Raw genomic sequence first — 13,542 nt, forward strand, 5'->3', positions numbered from 1 at the left:
TTACACAGGGGAAACAATCCCTTGCGACAGGGTCATACCTCCAAAGCAGACTCGGCCACTTAGGAACTGAAAACCGTGAGGGGTCTGATGTGTGAAAACCACTTGCAGAGTCAGGTCCAAGACGACATCAAGTCTCTCCTTGAACTTTGTGGAGGCTCAGGCTGGAAGCCCAGCCAGCCAGCATTCAGGAGCATGGCAATCCAGCAGCAAGGGAGTCAGACAATGCACTCTTTAGCTGTAATCCAGTAATTACAAAGAGCAGCTAATAGAGAAGATAGAGCAAAAACAACAAAGCATCTACCGGTGAGCTACCCATCTAAATAGTTTTTCACCATCATTATCATGAGCTGCAGTGACCAGCTGAATGACTACTGTGTGCCTTTGCCCTAAAAGCCAGGAGGACCTGGGTATTGCTTCTCAGCCAAGATAACATGCACCTTTGAAATCCAAGTGGAAGGTACCTGCTGGGATCACCGGAAGCCTGGACCTGCAGCCAGCGTTTGCTACCCAGGTCTAGTGAGAATCCCTGCGGAAACCTCCTGCTGTCCTGGACTGCTGACACAGCAGAGGTTATTTGGAGAGGACAGTGGAGGATAACAGCCTGCAAGAGGCCAGGTCCCCATAGCCTCTGGCAGGAGGCAAAAGCCTCATAAGCTGCTTGCCTCAAGGAGGCCAATACTGTGTGCAGGATGTTCCTGGCTAGGAGGCACCTCCCCGGTTTCTTGGTGGGTTGTGCTGCCCAAGGGCTCCAGGCCAAAATGGTCAGTCCCAGCTGCCAATCCATCCGGCTGTGGTCACATGCCATTGCATGGGGCTAGTAACGTGTGTGCAAGTGCCAGCATGGCCCAACAACGGGAGGCCAGAGGTCTTTGCCTGAAACCCGTAACCCACTTTGAGCCAAAGAAAGTCCCTAAGAAGAATTAATGACTCCACAGGCCCCGTGACCCTGCCCGCAGTGAGCCCAGTGCTGGTGTTCACGTGCTAGCAGGAGACACGAAGCAGCACAAGGTATTCATGCCCTCCATCCATGATTATGGCTGGATTCAGGGGGAGGAGAAATTAAATTACTCTGTAGCCTAGACCCGCCTGGCCCAATCGCTATGTGCATGCCAGGGGCTCCCAGCACAGCCAGCCCGATGGTACCAACTGCAAAAACAGAAAAAAATCAGATGTCTTACATGAACGCGGAGAGCTTCTGGAGCGGCATCAGGAAGCAGGCACGCAGGGAAAAGAACTCAGTCCTTGTTCCCAGCGACAACACAGCCCGCTGGCCCCAGCGCAGCCTATGCAAATTCCACACATGCTGCGAGACACAAGGGCGCATTATTGGACCTGAAAGGCCTCCTTGGCACGCCCTGGGCATCGGACTTCTTGCAGAGACAAAACAGGGCAGAAAAGCTGGACAGATGGATGCATGTCCCTTGCCAGAGACCACTAATGCTGCAGCCAGGGTTTTGAACCGGGCAGTCCAGGCAACAACGATCTTCACCCAAACCCAAGGCCCAGATCAGATCCCCCTGTGCTACTAGTACTGCAAGGAAGCAGGTCCCCAGCAGGATGAAAGCACAGTGAGGGGGCCCTGTGTTGCTATGTCTCTGTATTGTGCCAAAGCCATGAGCCCCATGGCTCTGCCCCATGTCCCGCCGGCACATTTCTGAGGTCCTTACCAGCCCCCGTGCACGTGTTTCTTGCTTTCAGGCTGGAAACTGCTCCCCCGTGTCACCCACTGACCACATACTACGGCCCCTCAGCAGTGCTGGCAAGTCCTCTGTCCCACTTGGCTCCCTGGCTGACCAGCTGGAGCCAGCCTGGTCCCTCCCGTTCAGGTGCTGCACTTCAAGCCATTTCATTTGGGAGGTATCACCCCCCCACCTGCACATGCAGATGCCAGTGTATCATTACTGCTCATTAAAATGGAAGTGCAAAGCAAGGCCGCATTTCCGCACAGAGGGAAGGGCCCCACGGGCCCCAAACACAATTGCTCTGTCAATCTGCTGTGCTGCAGTGTCACCTTCACACAAAGCCCGAGGCTCCTGCCTGCCAGGCTCCTGCTAAAGAGGGGGGCTGGATGCGCTCCGCCCACACGCCGTGTACAGAGGGGGCGGGCGGCTGTTCACAGACGCCACTGCCATTGTCTGCTTTGTTGGCAGGCGGGATTACCTTTCATCTCGCCTGTAATGTGCTGCTCGTCGCCACCATCTGCAAGCGCTGTACAAGTTCTTAAAGCAAATAGAATAAAGGGCCCGATAGCTTTCCATTGCCATGCACAGCCCTCTTGCCCACGGCTTCATTGCTTGGCTGAGGCCTGGTTGTATTAGGTTTGGTTTTACTGTGCAGGCAGGAGAATCAAAGCAGAGAGCCCTGTGTTTTGCTTAGAAGACATGAGATTCGCGGCAATACTAGCAGCTCTCGAGAGTGCGGCCTTTGATCTGGGGCAAGCTGCACAGGAACCTGTCGGTCACACATGTCCCCTGGGTGACAGCTCTGTTCCTGCGGGTGCAGCTGCTAGAGGAGACCGTGCTCATGTAGGATGCCCTGACCCTCAGGTGGCTTCACCGATAAGGACTAAATTGAGAGAGATCCACGTTTGCCACATAATCTCTCTTCGTAACCAAATGGGATGGTAAAAAGTCAGGAAGGCAATGGGAAACGGCCAGGCCAGTTGGCCGAACACCAGCTACACAGTACGAGATCCCTGTTCTCCCAACTTCCACCGAGCTCCAGAAGCGCGTGTGGGGTCAGACACGGGTCCAGGCGGCACAAAGCAGGAGCAGAGGTAAGGCAGGAATAAGGAACAAGAGGAAGTATCTGTGCAAGGGCCAGCCCAGCCCAGCTGGGGTAGCACCTGGCAGCTGATTGCTCAAGTGCCCTGTGATGATGCGGCTAATATGTGTCCATGCCCCAAGCAACCGGGCGCCAGTTGAAAGCCTGGTGGACTGGAGAAGGTGCTGGTGTGAATCCAGAGCTAGGCCCAATCTCCATCTACAGATATGCAGTGAGATGCCACGGCCACTGCCACCTCACTCCTTAATGTACATGGTACAGGAACAAAACGCCTCTGTGCACCACATGGTGATCTCTGCACTCATTGGAGTCACTGCACACTTGGGCTACCCCTACATTTAGAAGCGGAAGAATTGAGAGTTTATGAAATAAGGCAGAAGAATGGAAGAAAGTCTCCTCATGCCAGAAGACAGGAGATGAGAGGTTAGTTAACAAGAGACAGCGAGACTAGCAGGAGACACACTGGGCAGACCGATCAGCAGACCTGGCCAGGAGATAAGATCTGCACCTGGATACGTGGAGCAGAAGACAAAGCGCACCTAATTCCCCAGGGAGCAGGACAAACCGACATGCACCCAGAGCAGGGAAATCCAGCAGTGAAAATGGCTGAAGGTGAAACCCCAGGATCGGAGGGGCCAGCCCACATTTCATAGATTTCATAGACATTAGGGCTGGAAGGGACCTCAGGAGATCATCGAGTCCAGCCCCCTGCCCAAAGGGCAGGAAGTCAGCTCGGGTCATAGGATCCCAGCAAGATAAGCATCCAATTTACTCTGGAAGGTGTTCAATGTAGGTGCTTGAACCACCTCCGCTGGCAGACTGTTCCAGACCTTGGGGGCTCGGACAGGAAAGAAATTCTTCCTTATGTCCAGCCTGAAACGGTCTTGCAGGAGTTTGTGACCGTTTGACCTCGTCATCCCATAGGGCGCTCTGGTGAACAGACGTTCCCCCCGATCCTGGTGGTCACCCCTGATAAACTTATAGGTGGCCATCAGATCACCCCTGAGCCTGCGCTTTTCCAGGCTAAAGGAGTCCCATGGCTCTCAGCCTGTCATCGTAAGATCTGTTTTCCTGACCTCTGATCATGCGCGTGGCTCTTCTCTGGACTCTCTCAAGCTTCTCCGCATCCTTTTTGAATTGCGGGGTACAAAACTGGACGCAGTACTCCAGCTGCGGCCCCACCAAGGCTGAGTACAAGGGGAGAATGACGTCCCGGGATTTGCTCGAGAAGCATCTATGGATGCACGCCAGCGTTTTGGTCGCTTTACTAGCCGCAGCATTGCATTGCAGGCTCATGTTCATCTTGTGGTCAGTGATGATCCCCAAGTCTTTTTCTTCTGTAGTGCTAACCAACGTAGCACTGCCGAGCCTATAAGGGTGCTGCAGGTTTTTCCTCCCAAGGTGGAGAACCTTGCATTTTTCGGTGTTAAACACCATCAGGTTCTCGTCTGCCTATTTGCTGAGCTGGTCCAGGTCAGCCTGGATCACCCGCCTGTCTTCTGGCGTGGATGCTTTGCCCCAAAGTTTGGTGTCATCGGCGAACTTGGTCAGTCTACTCCTGACTCCAATGTCCACATCATTAATGAAGATGTTGAACAGTATGGGTCCCAGGACAGAGCCTTGAGGGACCCCACTGGTCACAGGGCACCATGATGAGTGACTGCCATCAATCACAACCCTCTGGGTCCGACCACGAAGCCAATTTCCCAGCCAGCGGATCGTGGTGGAGCCAAGGCCACAAATGGGCAGTTTGGCCAAGAGGTGGTCGTGGGATACCAGATCAAAGGCTTTTTTGAAGTCAAGATCTATGACATCAATCTCTTCTCCCTTGTCCAGGTGATAGGTCACCTGTTCATAGAAGGAAATAAGATTGGTCAAACAAGACCTACCCGCAACAAACCCATGCTGGCTGTCCCTTAGGATGCTAGCCTGGGCCAGTCCCTCAAGGATGGGCTCCTTAATAAACTTTTCTAAGATCTTCCCCAGGATAGAAGTCAGGCTAATGGGCCTGTAGTTAGCCGGATCCACTCTCCTCCCTTTCTTGAAGATCGGCACCACATTGGCCTTCTTCCAGTCTTCGGGCACGACACCAGAGCACCAGGAGTTTTGAAAGACCCGTGCCAGGGGCTGGGCTATGACGCTCGCCAGCTCCTTGAGTACCCTGGGGTGCAGGTTGTCAGGGCCGGCTGACTCGAAGGTATCCAGCTTCTCAAGGTGTTCCTTCACGAGGTCAGCATTGATGGAGGGTAGGGGATTCCCCTCACCCAGATTTCTCTGTCCCATAGCAGGCATGGGCATCCCGTGTGACTGATGAAAGACTGACGCAAAGTACCTATTTAATAGGTTGGCTTTTTCCTGGGCGTCAGTTGTCAGTTGCCCCATCTGGTTTAGCAGGGGTCCAACGTTGCCCTTGCTTTTCCTCCAGCTCCCCACATATCTGAAAAAGGACTTTTTGTTGTCCTTGATGCCTGAAGCTAGTTGGAATTCAGTTGCAGCCTTGGCTTTCCTGGTTTGCTCCCTCCAGGACCGGATCAGCGCGGAGTAATCCTCCTTGGAGGTGAATCCCGTCCTCCATCCTTTGTAGGCTTTCCTTTTTAGCCACAGTAGGTCCGCTAGGTCTCTGGAGAGCCAGGGGGGCTGCATTTCAGGAAAAGCAGGTTGGGAGGGAGGGAAGGAAGAACCATTAGTGGAGTGACTCAATCTGTCCATGAGTGCTGAAGGCCTGGCAAACAAGGTACCTCCTCGGTTTAAGAAAGGATGCAGGGGAATCCTAATGGAAATGTATTTGGGAGGCAATAGGCAGGACTCCATAGCTCGCACGGAAACATGTACTTAAATGGAAAACAGCAGCCCTTTCAACTGCAGAACAAATGCTGAATTCAGGCCCCAGATTTGGCAGAACAGCCCTGCCGAGGAGAACGGATTGTTCTGCACGGATCTGAAAGAAAGCGGTTAGTGACTTTTCCTTAGGGTCATACTTACAAGCTCTCTGCGGCAGAGCTGGTCTTTGTGACGGAGGAGGCGCGGTGTGCACAACAGGCCGCCGCTCTCCAAAATGGAGTCGACAGACAAATCCCAATTCAAATAATGGCATAATAGAAAGTGCCCCCCGTTGAGGAAGCCGGGAAGCGTTCCCACATTTGTTTAGGTTGCTCCAACTTAAAAGATCATTTCAAAAGAAAATATAAGAGACAAATTCTGAACAGGCCTCCAGTCCCACGCGGGCCAAAGTCTTGTCTGTCTTTCAGCCATCAGCTAAGCACAACGGTGCCATTATCACCACGCTGTTATAATCAAACTGAATTTCACCAAGGCAGGCAAACATCTGCCCCACATTTATGGATCCAGAGGAAGGGCACTTAGCTGGGAAGTGATGGAGGAGTCAAACAGATGCTGCCTGAATTCTGCCCACTGGTTATAAGCAGGATATGTAAAGCAGTGTCTTTTATTGGGCTTATAGCTGGGAGGGATGTTAGGCAAACTTTTGGGTACAAAACATCCTTTCCCAGGACTGGGAAAGGAGCAGATAGAGCCTAAGCTGCATACCAGCAAGGACACCACCCAGAATGCATTTGGGGTATTAATCACCACTGCAGTAACAAGATTCATCAAGGCTCGCATGGCATTTCACTGACCTCAATTTCCAAGTATTCAGAACTTTGTCAAGGAAATTTCTGCTTTAGGAAGAAGCTCCTTGTGTTTGATCTCAGCCAAAAAATATCAGCGAGTTAACAAAACCCATGTTGCTGTTTCCGAGTTGTCAAGCAGAGGAGGAAAGACCCAGCAGCTGCAGTGCCCAAGGGCTCCCTTGAGCAGAAACTGTACCATGGGCAGGAGCTGCACTGTTGCCTGAAACCCTCCCATGAAAGCATGCAGCAAATCAAACCTGCCCTTCCTCCATAAGACAGATGAGGTGCACTGGATCCACGTGGCTCTTAGAAAACTGCAGGCTGTGATGCAAACCTGTGCATGGGAGGAGAAATCGTGCTACAGAAGCTGTAACGCCAAACCCCTGGGATTACGTCCACCTAAGTCTCTCCTCAACAATCACGATGACACAATGCATTTGCATACGATCCAGAAACAAAAAGCTACGTAGCATTCATCTCTGCTTCCAGGGCTCCCCAAGCTGTTATAATTTTAATGAAAACCCCAGAAGAGGCAGGGATGCTAATTCAGCTGTGTGACTTGTATCACGCTGGTACTTAGCATCTCAGTCACGGGCTAGGACTGCTGTGCTAGGCACTGTGCATACAGAACAGAGACGGCAGCTTCCGATTCCAGGCTGGGACGAGACAGCAGATGAGACGGATGCAGGAGCAAAACCACCAGACCCGGCAGGGAGCTCCTGGCTGAGGCCTCTGAACATCAGCAGTTTCAGTCACTGCAAAGCAGAGCTCGGATCGGAAGGGGAAGGGAAGCAAGTCTGCAGGTACCCCAGAGCATGTCCCCCGGCCGGAGGGCCATTGCCCAGAGGTACTGGCCTGAAAATTTGCCAGACAAAGCTGGAAGCTGGGGTTGCGAGCTGGCCAGACAGGCATCAGCCTCCCTGCACCCTATTCCAGCCAACGGGAGGTCCGCGAAGGGCCTGGGACGCAACCAGGCAGCTTACACTTGATGCAGCAGAGAAGAGGGGGCCCGAGGGGCATTCAGAGAGGTGACCTGAGCGACGCGGCAGGCTAGGATGGGAACATGCTGGCAGCACCTCTGACAAAGCCAGCTGCAGAAGGGAAGAGCGGGCAGCTCTGGAGATGGGTTGGGGGAAATCCTTGCCCGAGAGGCACCACATTCCTAAACCCCCAGTCCATGGGTCACAGCAGCACTCCCCTCAAGTCACAGAGGCCACTGCTGCCAGGAAGCAAAGTCTCAGTTTCAGGGCTAGTTACTCTAAGAATTCAAGCTCATGGGTTTTTGTAGAGGACAGGGTTTGTTCTAGAGCCCAAAGGGTGGCTGTTCCTACTCCTCCTTCAAACTCGGGGCCCGATTACCTGGGAGGGCTCTTCTGGTGAACGCTTGTGCTGTGACTATGTAAGAGGGGGTCACATCGCTTTGTTCATGCCAACTGAAGCTCCTTGCGCCAGCTCTGCATACCTTCAGCACTCCCCCTCGGTAGCCTGAACACAGGTCTTACAGCTTGGCTACAGATTCGGGGGTCACAGAATATGAGGGCTGGAAGAGACCTCAGGAGGTCACATCTAGTCCAACCCCCTGCTTCAAGCCAGGAGCAGCTCCAACTACATCATCCCAGCCAACGCTTTATCTACCTGGGTCTTAAACACCTCTCTGGGAAGCCTGTTCCAGTGCTTCCCCAGCCTCCCCATTAGAAAGTTTTTCCTAATATCTAACCTCAACTTCCCTTGAGGCAAGGGGCAGGCAGGCAGCAGAAGGATAAGGAGCTCTATCTGCTCCTGCCACTTAGCCAGGACACACTCCCGCTGGCTCTGCCCCAGGTCACACAGAAGCTGCAACTGGAGCCCATTGCTCCTTGTCCTGTCATCTGGCCCCAACAACAATAGTCCAGATCCATCCTCTTTGCAACCCCCCTGCAGGGAGCATCCCCCTCGGTCTTCTCTTCTGCAGGTTAAATAAGCCTAGTTCCCTCAGCCCTTCCTCACAAGTCACGCGTCCCAACCATTTTTGTTGCCCTCCACTGAACTCTTCCCAACTTGTCCACATCCTTTCTGTAGTGGGGACCCCACAAATGGACACAGGACTCCAGATGTGGCCTTCCTAGGGGAAGAATCACTTTCCTTGATTTACTGGCAATGCTTGTACCGATGCAGTTCAGGACACCAGCAGCCTTCTTAGCAAGGGCACACTGCTGGCTTATATTAATTAGTCTTCTTGTCCTGTCACCCACAGGTCCTTTTCTGCAGAGCTGCTGCCTTGCCCATCAGTCCCCAGCCTGTACCGGTGGATGAGATTGTTCTCTCCTAAGTGCAGGACTTTGCACTTGTCCTTATTGAGCCTCATTGGATCTTTTTAGTCCAATCCAATCTGGACTGTTCACCAGGGGATGCTTTCTGGGATGGGATGGGATGGGCTGGCCAAGTGCACCTCCCTCCTGACATGCCATCCTCTCTTTCGTTTCCATGGTCAATACCATCCTCAAATTGCTGCCAGGCAGCAGAGGAAGCATTAAGTGCCTTGGGTGTCACTAGCACAACCAGGATGCTCCAGATGTATTGGCAGGCACACAGCCGGAGGCAGCCACCAGCATCGCCAGAGGAGGAGGAAATCAAGCAGCTGGCCCTGCATGCTGTTTTCCAGAAGCAGTTTCCAGACACAGGCAGCAAGCACAGGCTGGCTGTGGAGGATAGCGCTGCTGACCTGGGAGGACGAGCAGAGCAGGCAGGACCTTGAGCTGTGGAGGAGCACACTCCTCGGGGTTTGTCCAAGGTTTCACAGGGAGCTGCAAACACCAGCACAAGACCCTCTCCATGGCTGTTGCCATCTCAGATCCGGCTTTCCTCAGCAGACACCGGCTGGCTCCCACCTGGTTTGGTGCTTGCAGGTCAGCTACCAGGTAGAAGATGGCTGCCCTTGGTCATGAAACCAGGCAACACACAGGAGGTGACCAATGGAGTCGCACAGCTAGTGCTCCCAAATCATACAGGACCAGCGGTGGGACCCATATGCCTAATGCTTGCTGCCAGTCACAGGCTCTCCGACATCACTGACAGAACCACAGAGGTGGGTCAAAGCTGATGCATGGAGTGAATCTACTGCCGTGATTATCATGGCAATGAGCTGCCCCCGGATGTCAGGACGTGAGAAGTTCACTCGTGTCACATAATGACAAAAAACAGAGCAAGTACCCCAGAACTGTGACAGACCTTGGTGCTGCAGTTCCTCCTGCTCTCGAACATGCAGCTGCCTTCCATTCCCATGGCTGGTGCAGTCACAACCTGGAGAGGACGAGAGCCGTTTTCCATGCCTTGAGCGGCTGTGGAACGGACAGCAGAGTGCATTTGTAGACTGAAAGGAAACCGAAGGAGTCTCGTAACAAGGCTGCAGCAAAACGCCATCATCTTATCACTGCTCTCATGGGATATTACTCATATGCCACAGGCAGAGGAGAGAGCCATGCTGAGGGCTGGGAGACACGAGACACTTGTAGGGCCATACGAAAGCCAAAGAGGCTGGCCTGGCAAAGAGTTCAGGAACACCCTGGGCTCCAGCTTTCAGAGCAGCGCACTGCAAAGGACAGCAAAGGTAACAGCCAGAATGGGGACAAGCTGGGCAACTGCTGTGGTTGGGGGAGGCAGGCAGCATCAGCGACATTGCCCAGAGTTGGAAATAAAACCCTTCCTGGGGCCCCCGGCCAAGTCACCCAGATGTGCCCAAGTGCAGGGTGCAAATGCCAAGGCCCCTGTGGTTGGGGCAGGGGAGGAGGCAGGGCAGGGAGCTGCTTGGGCCTGAAGAACATGGAATGGGGCAGGAGCTGCCCAGCGGAGGCTGTCCCTCTCCCTGCAGGGCAGGTTAGGGCCCTATGGGCAAGCCAAGCCTGGCACATCCTGCTGCTACGTAGCGTGCAACATCTTGCCCTGAACGCTTGCTTGCTGCCCCTGACAGCTCGCTGTCCTTTAATTTCACTCTGAAACATGAAAGCTTCACTCTGCTCTTGTCCTCTGGTCCCTCGGCTGCAAGCTCAGACCTGTCCTCTCCACTTCCAAAAGGCTTGCCAGGCCCTTGGATGTCTCCTGGCCAGTTACTCCTGTCACCCTCCAGGTTTGCAACACCCCCTCCAGCATCGCCAGAGGAGGAGGAAATCAAGCAGCTGGCCCTGCATGCTGTTTTCCAGAAGCAGTTTCCAGACAGGCAGCAAGCACAGGCTGGCTGTGGAGGATAGCGCTGCTGACCTGGGAGGAAGAGCATCAGTGGATGCTGTGAAGGGCTAAGTGGCTTCCCACATTCTTTCCCCCTACACAGGAACCCAGTACCAATGCCAGTGGAAGTCACCACCTCCTTGGGACACTGGAGCCCATGTCTGTCCATCCCAGCGGGCTGTCCTCCATGGGAGACTCAATCCTGAGGTCTAACCCAAAGGGGGAGCAAAAGGCCGCTATCCCAAGGCACATGGACATACTGGGAAGACAGACAACTGCTAGGGAGCACCTAACTGGGGCAGGGCTGGAAGAGATACACCACCCCAAAGGCCCCGCTGCCTCACGACGAGCCTGCTGACAAGGTACTGGTAGCCTTCGTTCCTCTGCTCTCACAGCTGCGGCTCAGCACCATTCAGCTGCTGTGTGGTGCTGACTGGCAGCTTCGGGGCCGAGCCTTTTTGGCTGCGCAGGGCTTAGCACTGCAGTACAAGGTAGCTAAAGGGGCCGACAGAAAGTCACTACATCTTTACACAGCCATAAGTGCCACACAGACGAGGGAAGTTTAAGGCTCTTCCCCAAAAGGCCTCCTCCAGTCTTAAAGGGCACCGGCCAGCCCAGAAGTCAGCTCTGGCCTGCAACAGGCAGTGACCTATGAAAAGCCCAAAATACTCACAAGGGAATCTTTGGCAAAACAGAGACGTTAGCTCAGGGCCCACGAGATCTTCCTGGTTAAGGGGATCGCACCTGCCTTATCAGCCAGAGCTGGTGATTTGGCTGGGCCTCAAGTCTGCTAAGGCTTTATGGACCAAAAATCAAACACATTAGCACTTCCACAGCAATTGCTTAATAGGCATCTTATCACACTGCTCTGTTTGCTTTCCAGATGAGGAAAACCCAGAGTGCAGCTGCAGCGATCCAACAGGGTGACCCAGGCCAAGCGTTTCCTAGAGTGAGGTGCACCCGAGGAGCAGAGATGCCGTGTTCTTGCCACGACCAGAAAATACAACTTGCTCTTGGCAAGAGCTGCCACCCGGTGAGGCCAGGGATCCAGTGAGCTCTGCCAGCCTGGGAAACACGGCAGCAGGCGAAGCCCATGCAGCTGGGCCACTACCACCCTGCCCTAGCACAGCACAGCACAGGCTCTGGCACCCCTCACACAGGGCAGGCAGGCAGGCAGGAGAAGGATAAGGAGCTCTATCTGCTCCTGCCACTTAGCCAGGACACACTCCCGCTGGCTCTGCCCCAGGTCACGCAGAAGGGACAGTGTCTGGAAGCCCTGGTACAGGCGTGAGGTGGCACCGGGGCTGTCCCCAGAAGCAGAAGTCGCAGAGCCCAGGGTAGGGTAGGGAGGAGCTCGGATAACTCGGTGCCACTGGAGCCCAGAGGAGTCCGAGACTCTGGTCAGCAGAGAAGGGAGAGGGCCTCTGCTGCGGAGGAAGGGGCCTCCAGCAGCCAGCCAGCTGTGGCCAGGCGCAGGGCAGGCAGGGCGGCCGAGGGCCACGGCCCCCGGCTAGGCTTCGCAGTGGAGCTGTACGTCTGCTGCACGGTCGCTGCTCTGGCCGCCCGCTCCCCAGACTGGCAGGGCTGCGTGGCGCCTCGAGGGTCACCTAGTCCAAAGCCTTCCCGGCACCTCCGCGCAGCCTCGGCCGCCCCACGAGGACGCGAGGCAAGCCGGCCGCGAGAGCCCCGCACAGCCAGCGGAGGAGAGCGGTTCCCTGCCCCCGTCGTGGCAGCCTTCCCGAGGCGTCCCAGCGCCGGGCAGGCAGTAATGAGGCGGGGGCATCGCCCACGGTAATTGCGACGAGGGCCCGGCTGGCAGGCACCCACGCGCTCCGACAATGCGCCGCGTGTCGGGGACAAGGGCCCTGCTGTGCGAGGCCGGCGCGGCAGGAATGCGCGGGGCGGCAGATGAAGGGCAGGGGTCAGCGCGGGCGGCAGGAGGCGGAGCGAGGGCCCCGGCGGGGCGGGGCGCCGCTCCTGGGCACTCAGCGCGGCGAGCTGCAGGACGCGACCCGGGGAGTGAAGCACAGCCCGCACCGCCCCGGTCCGGTCCGGTCCCCGCGCGGAGCCTACCTCACGCCCCGCTGCTGCTCGGCCCCCGCCGCCATTTCATACCGGCCGCGCCACCTCGCCATTGGCTGGAGCAGGCCCCGCCCCACCCCTTCTGCTCTGAGGAGCGGCGCCCCCATTGGCCGGTTCGAACGGAAAACAGGCGTCCCGCGCGCCAGCTTTGGAGGCCCCCGCGCAAAGGAGCCTGGGGGCTGTAGTTTCCCTCCCTGGGGCGGAAAACTACAGCAAGCCACGCCCTCAGGGTGGCGGGGCGGAGGAGTGGGGCAACCCCCAGCCCAGGGTGACAGGACGCAACATGGCACACAGACGGGGAGCCTCAGGTGCCCACAGCTGCATCCTGCTCCCCTAACCCAGCCCCTACCCCACTCCCACGCTGGGGTCTCAGTCTGCTTCCCCACCTGCCCATAGACCAAGCTGCTCTCCACACTGCCCAGCTGCCGCAAGTGTGCACCCCCTGCAAGCTGCCAGCCTGCTCAGGAACCCACTTCCACCTTCTTCTGTGATTTTCATCATCATTCAGTGTCTTTGAAACCCCATTTTTTAATCGAGGCAAGCCCAAAAAGGGATGCAACCCCAAGGTTGGGAACTACTGATGCCCGTGCTCTGCCATGGGGGTCCCAGGCCCCCGGGCTGGGCTGGTTGCCGCTCCCCACCCCTTTCTGCTCCATGTGGCACGGGGGAAATGGACAGCGACGAGGACAAGCAGATGGGAAGACAGCAAGAAGGACAGGAGCAGCAGATCCTCCAGCAAAAACAGCAAATGAACTGAGTTTGTCTTGTCCCCAAAGGTGGGGTTTAAAGACAAGGGGATTGGGAGAGACGATGCCTGGCTGCCGGGCGCACAGGAGCGCCTTAGGCT

At 55.6% G+C, this 13,542-nt stretch overlaps 1 protein-coding gene across 6 annotated transcripts in view; it reads right to left on the reverse strand.

Moving 5' to 3' along the window:
• The window catches only part of ARHGAP19 (Rho GTPase activating protein 19), a 32,644-nt gene extending 19,885 nt beyond the window's left edge, over positions 1 to 12,759 (reverse strand). Inside the window, exons 1-2 of one of the 6 annotated variants that reach the window (XM_090058122.1) lie at positions 12,687 to 12,735; positions 9,621 to 9,692 (exon numbers count right to left, since the gene is read on the reverse strand). Coding sequence is in view for 3 of the 6 variants with exons in the window: in XM_090058121.1 (XP_089914247.1) it covers positions 12,687 to 12,748 (62 nt within the window). In the remaining 3 variants the exon portion in view is untranslated. Of the gene's footprint in view, positions 1 to 1,178; positions 1,276 to 1,667; positions 1,941 to 5,766; positions 9,555 to 9,620; positions 9,693 to 12,686 lie in introns of those variants that run through there. The other 5 variants (XM_090058121.1, XM_090058119.1, XM_090058123.1 and 2 more) reach the window with 5 other exon arrangements.
• Between the last annotated feature and the right edge of the window lie 783 nt (positions 12,760 to 13,542).

This window comes from Crocodylus siamensis, chromosome 7 (assembly GCF_052110815.1).
Source record: "Crocodylus siamensis isolate JL-2025a chromosome 7, ASM5211081v1, whole genome shotgun sequence".
Classification (NCBI taxonomy): domain Eukaryota; kingdom Metazoa; phylum Chordata; order Crocodylia; family Crocodylidae; genus Crocodylus; species Crocodylus siamensis.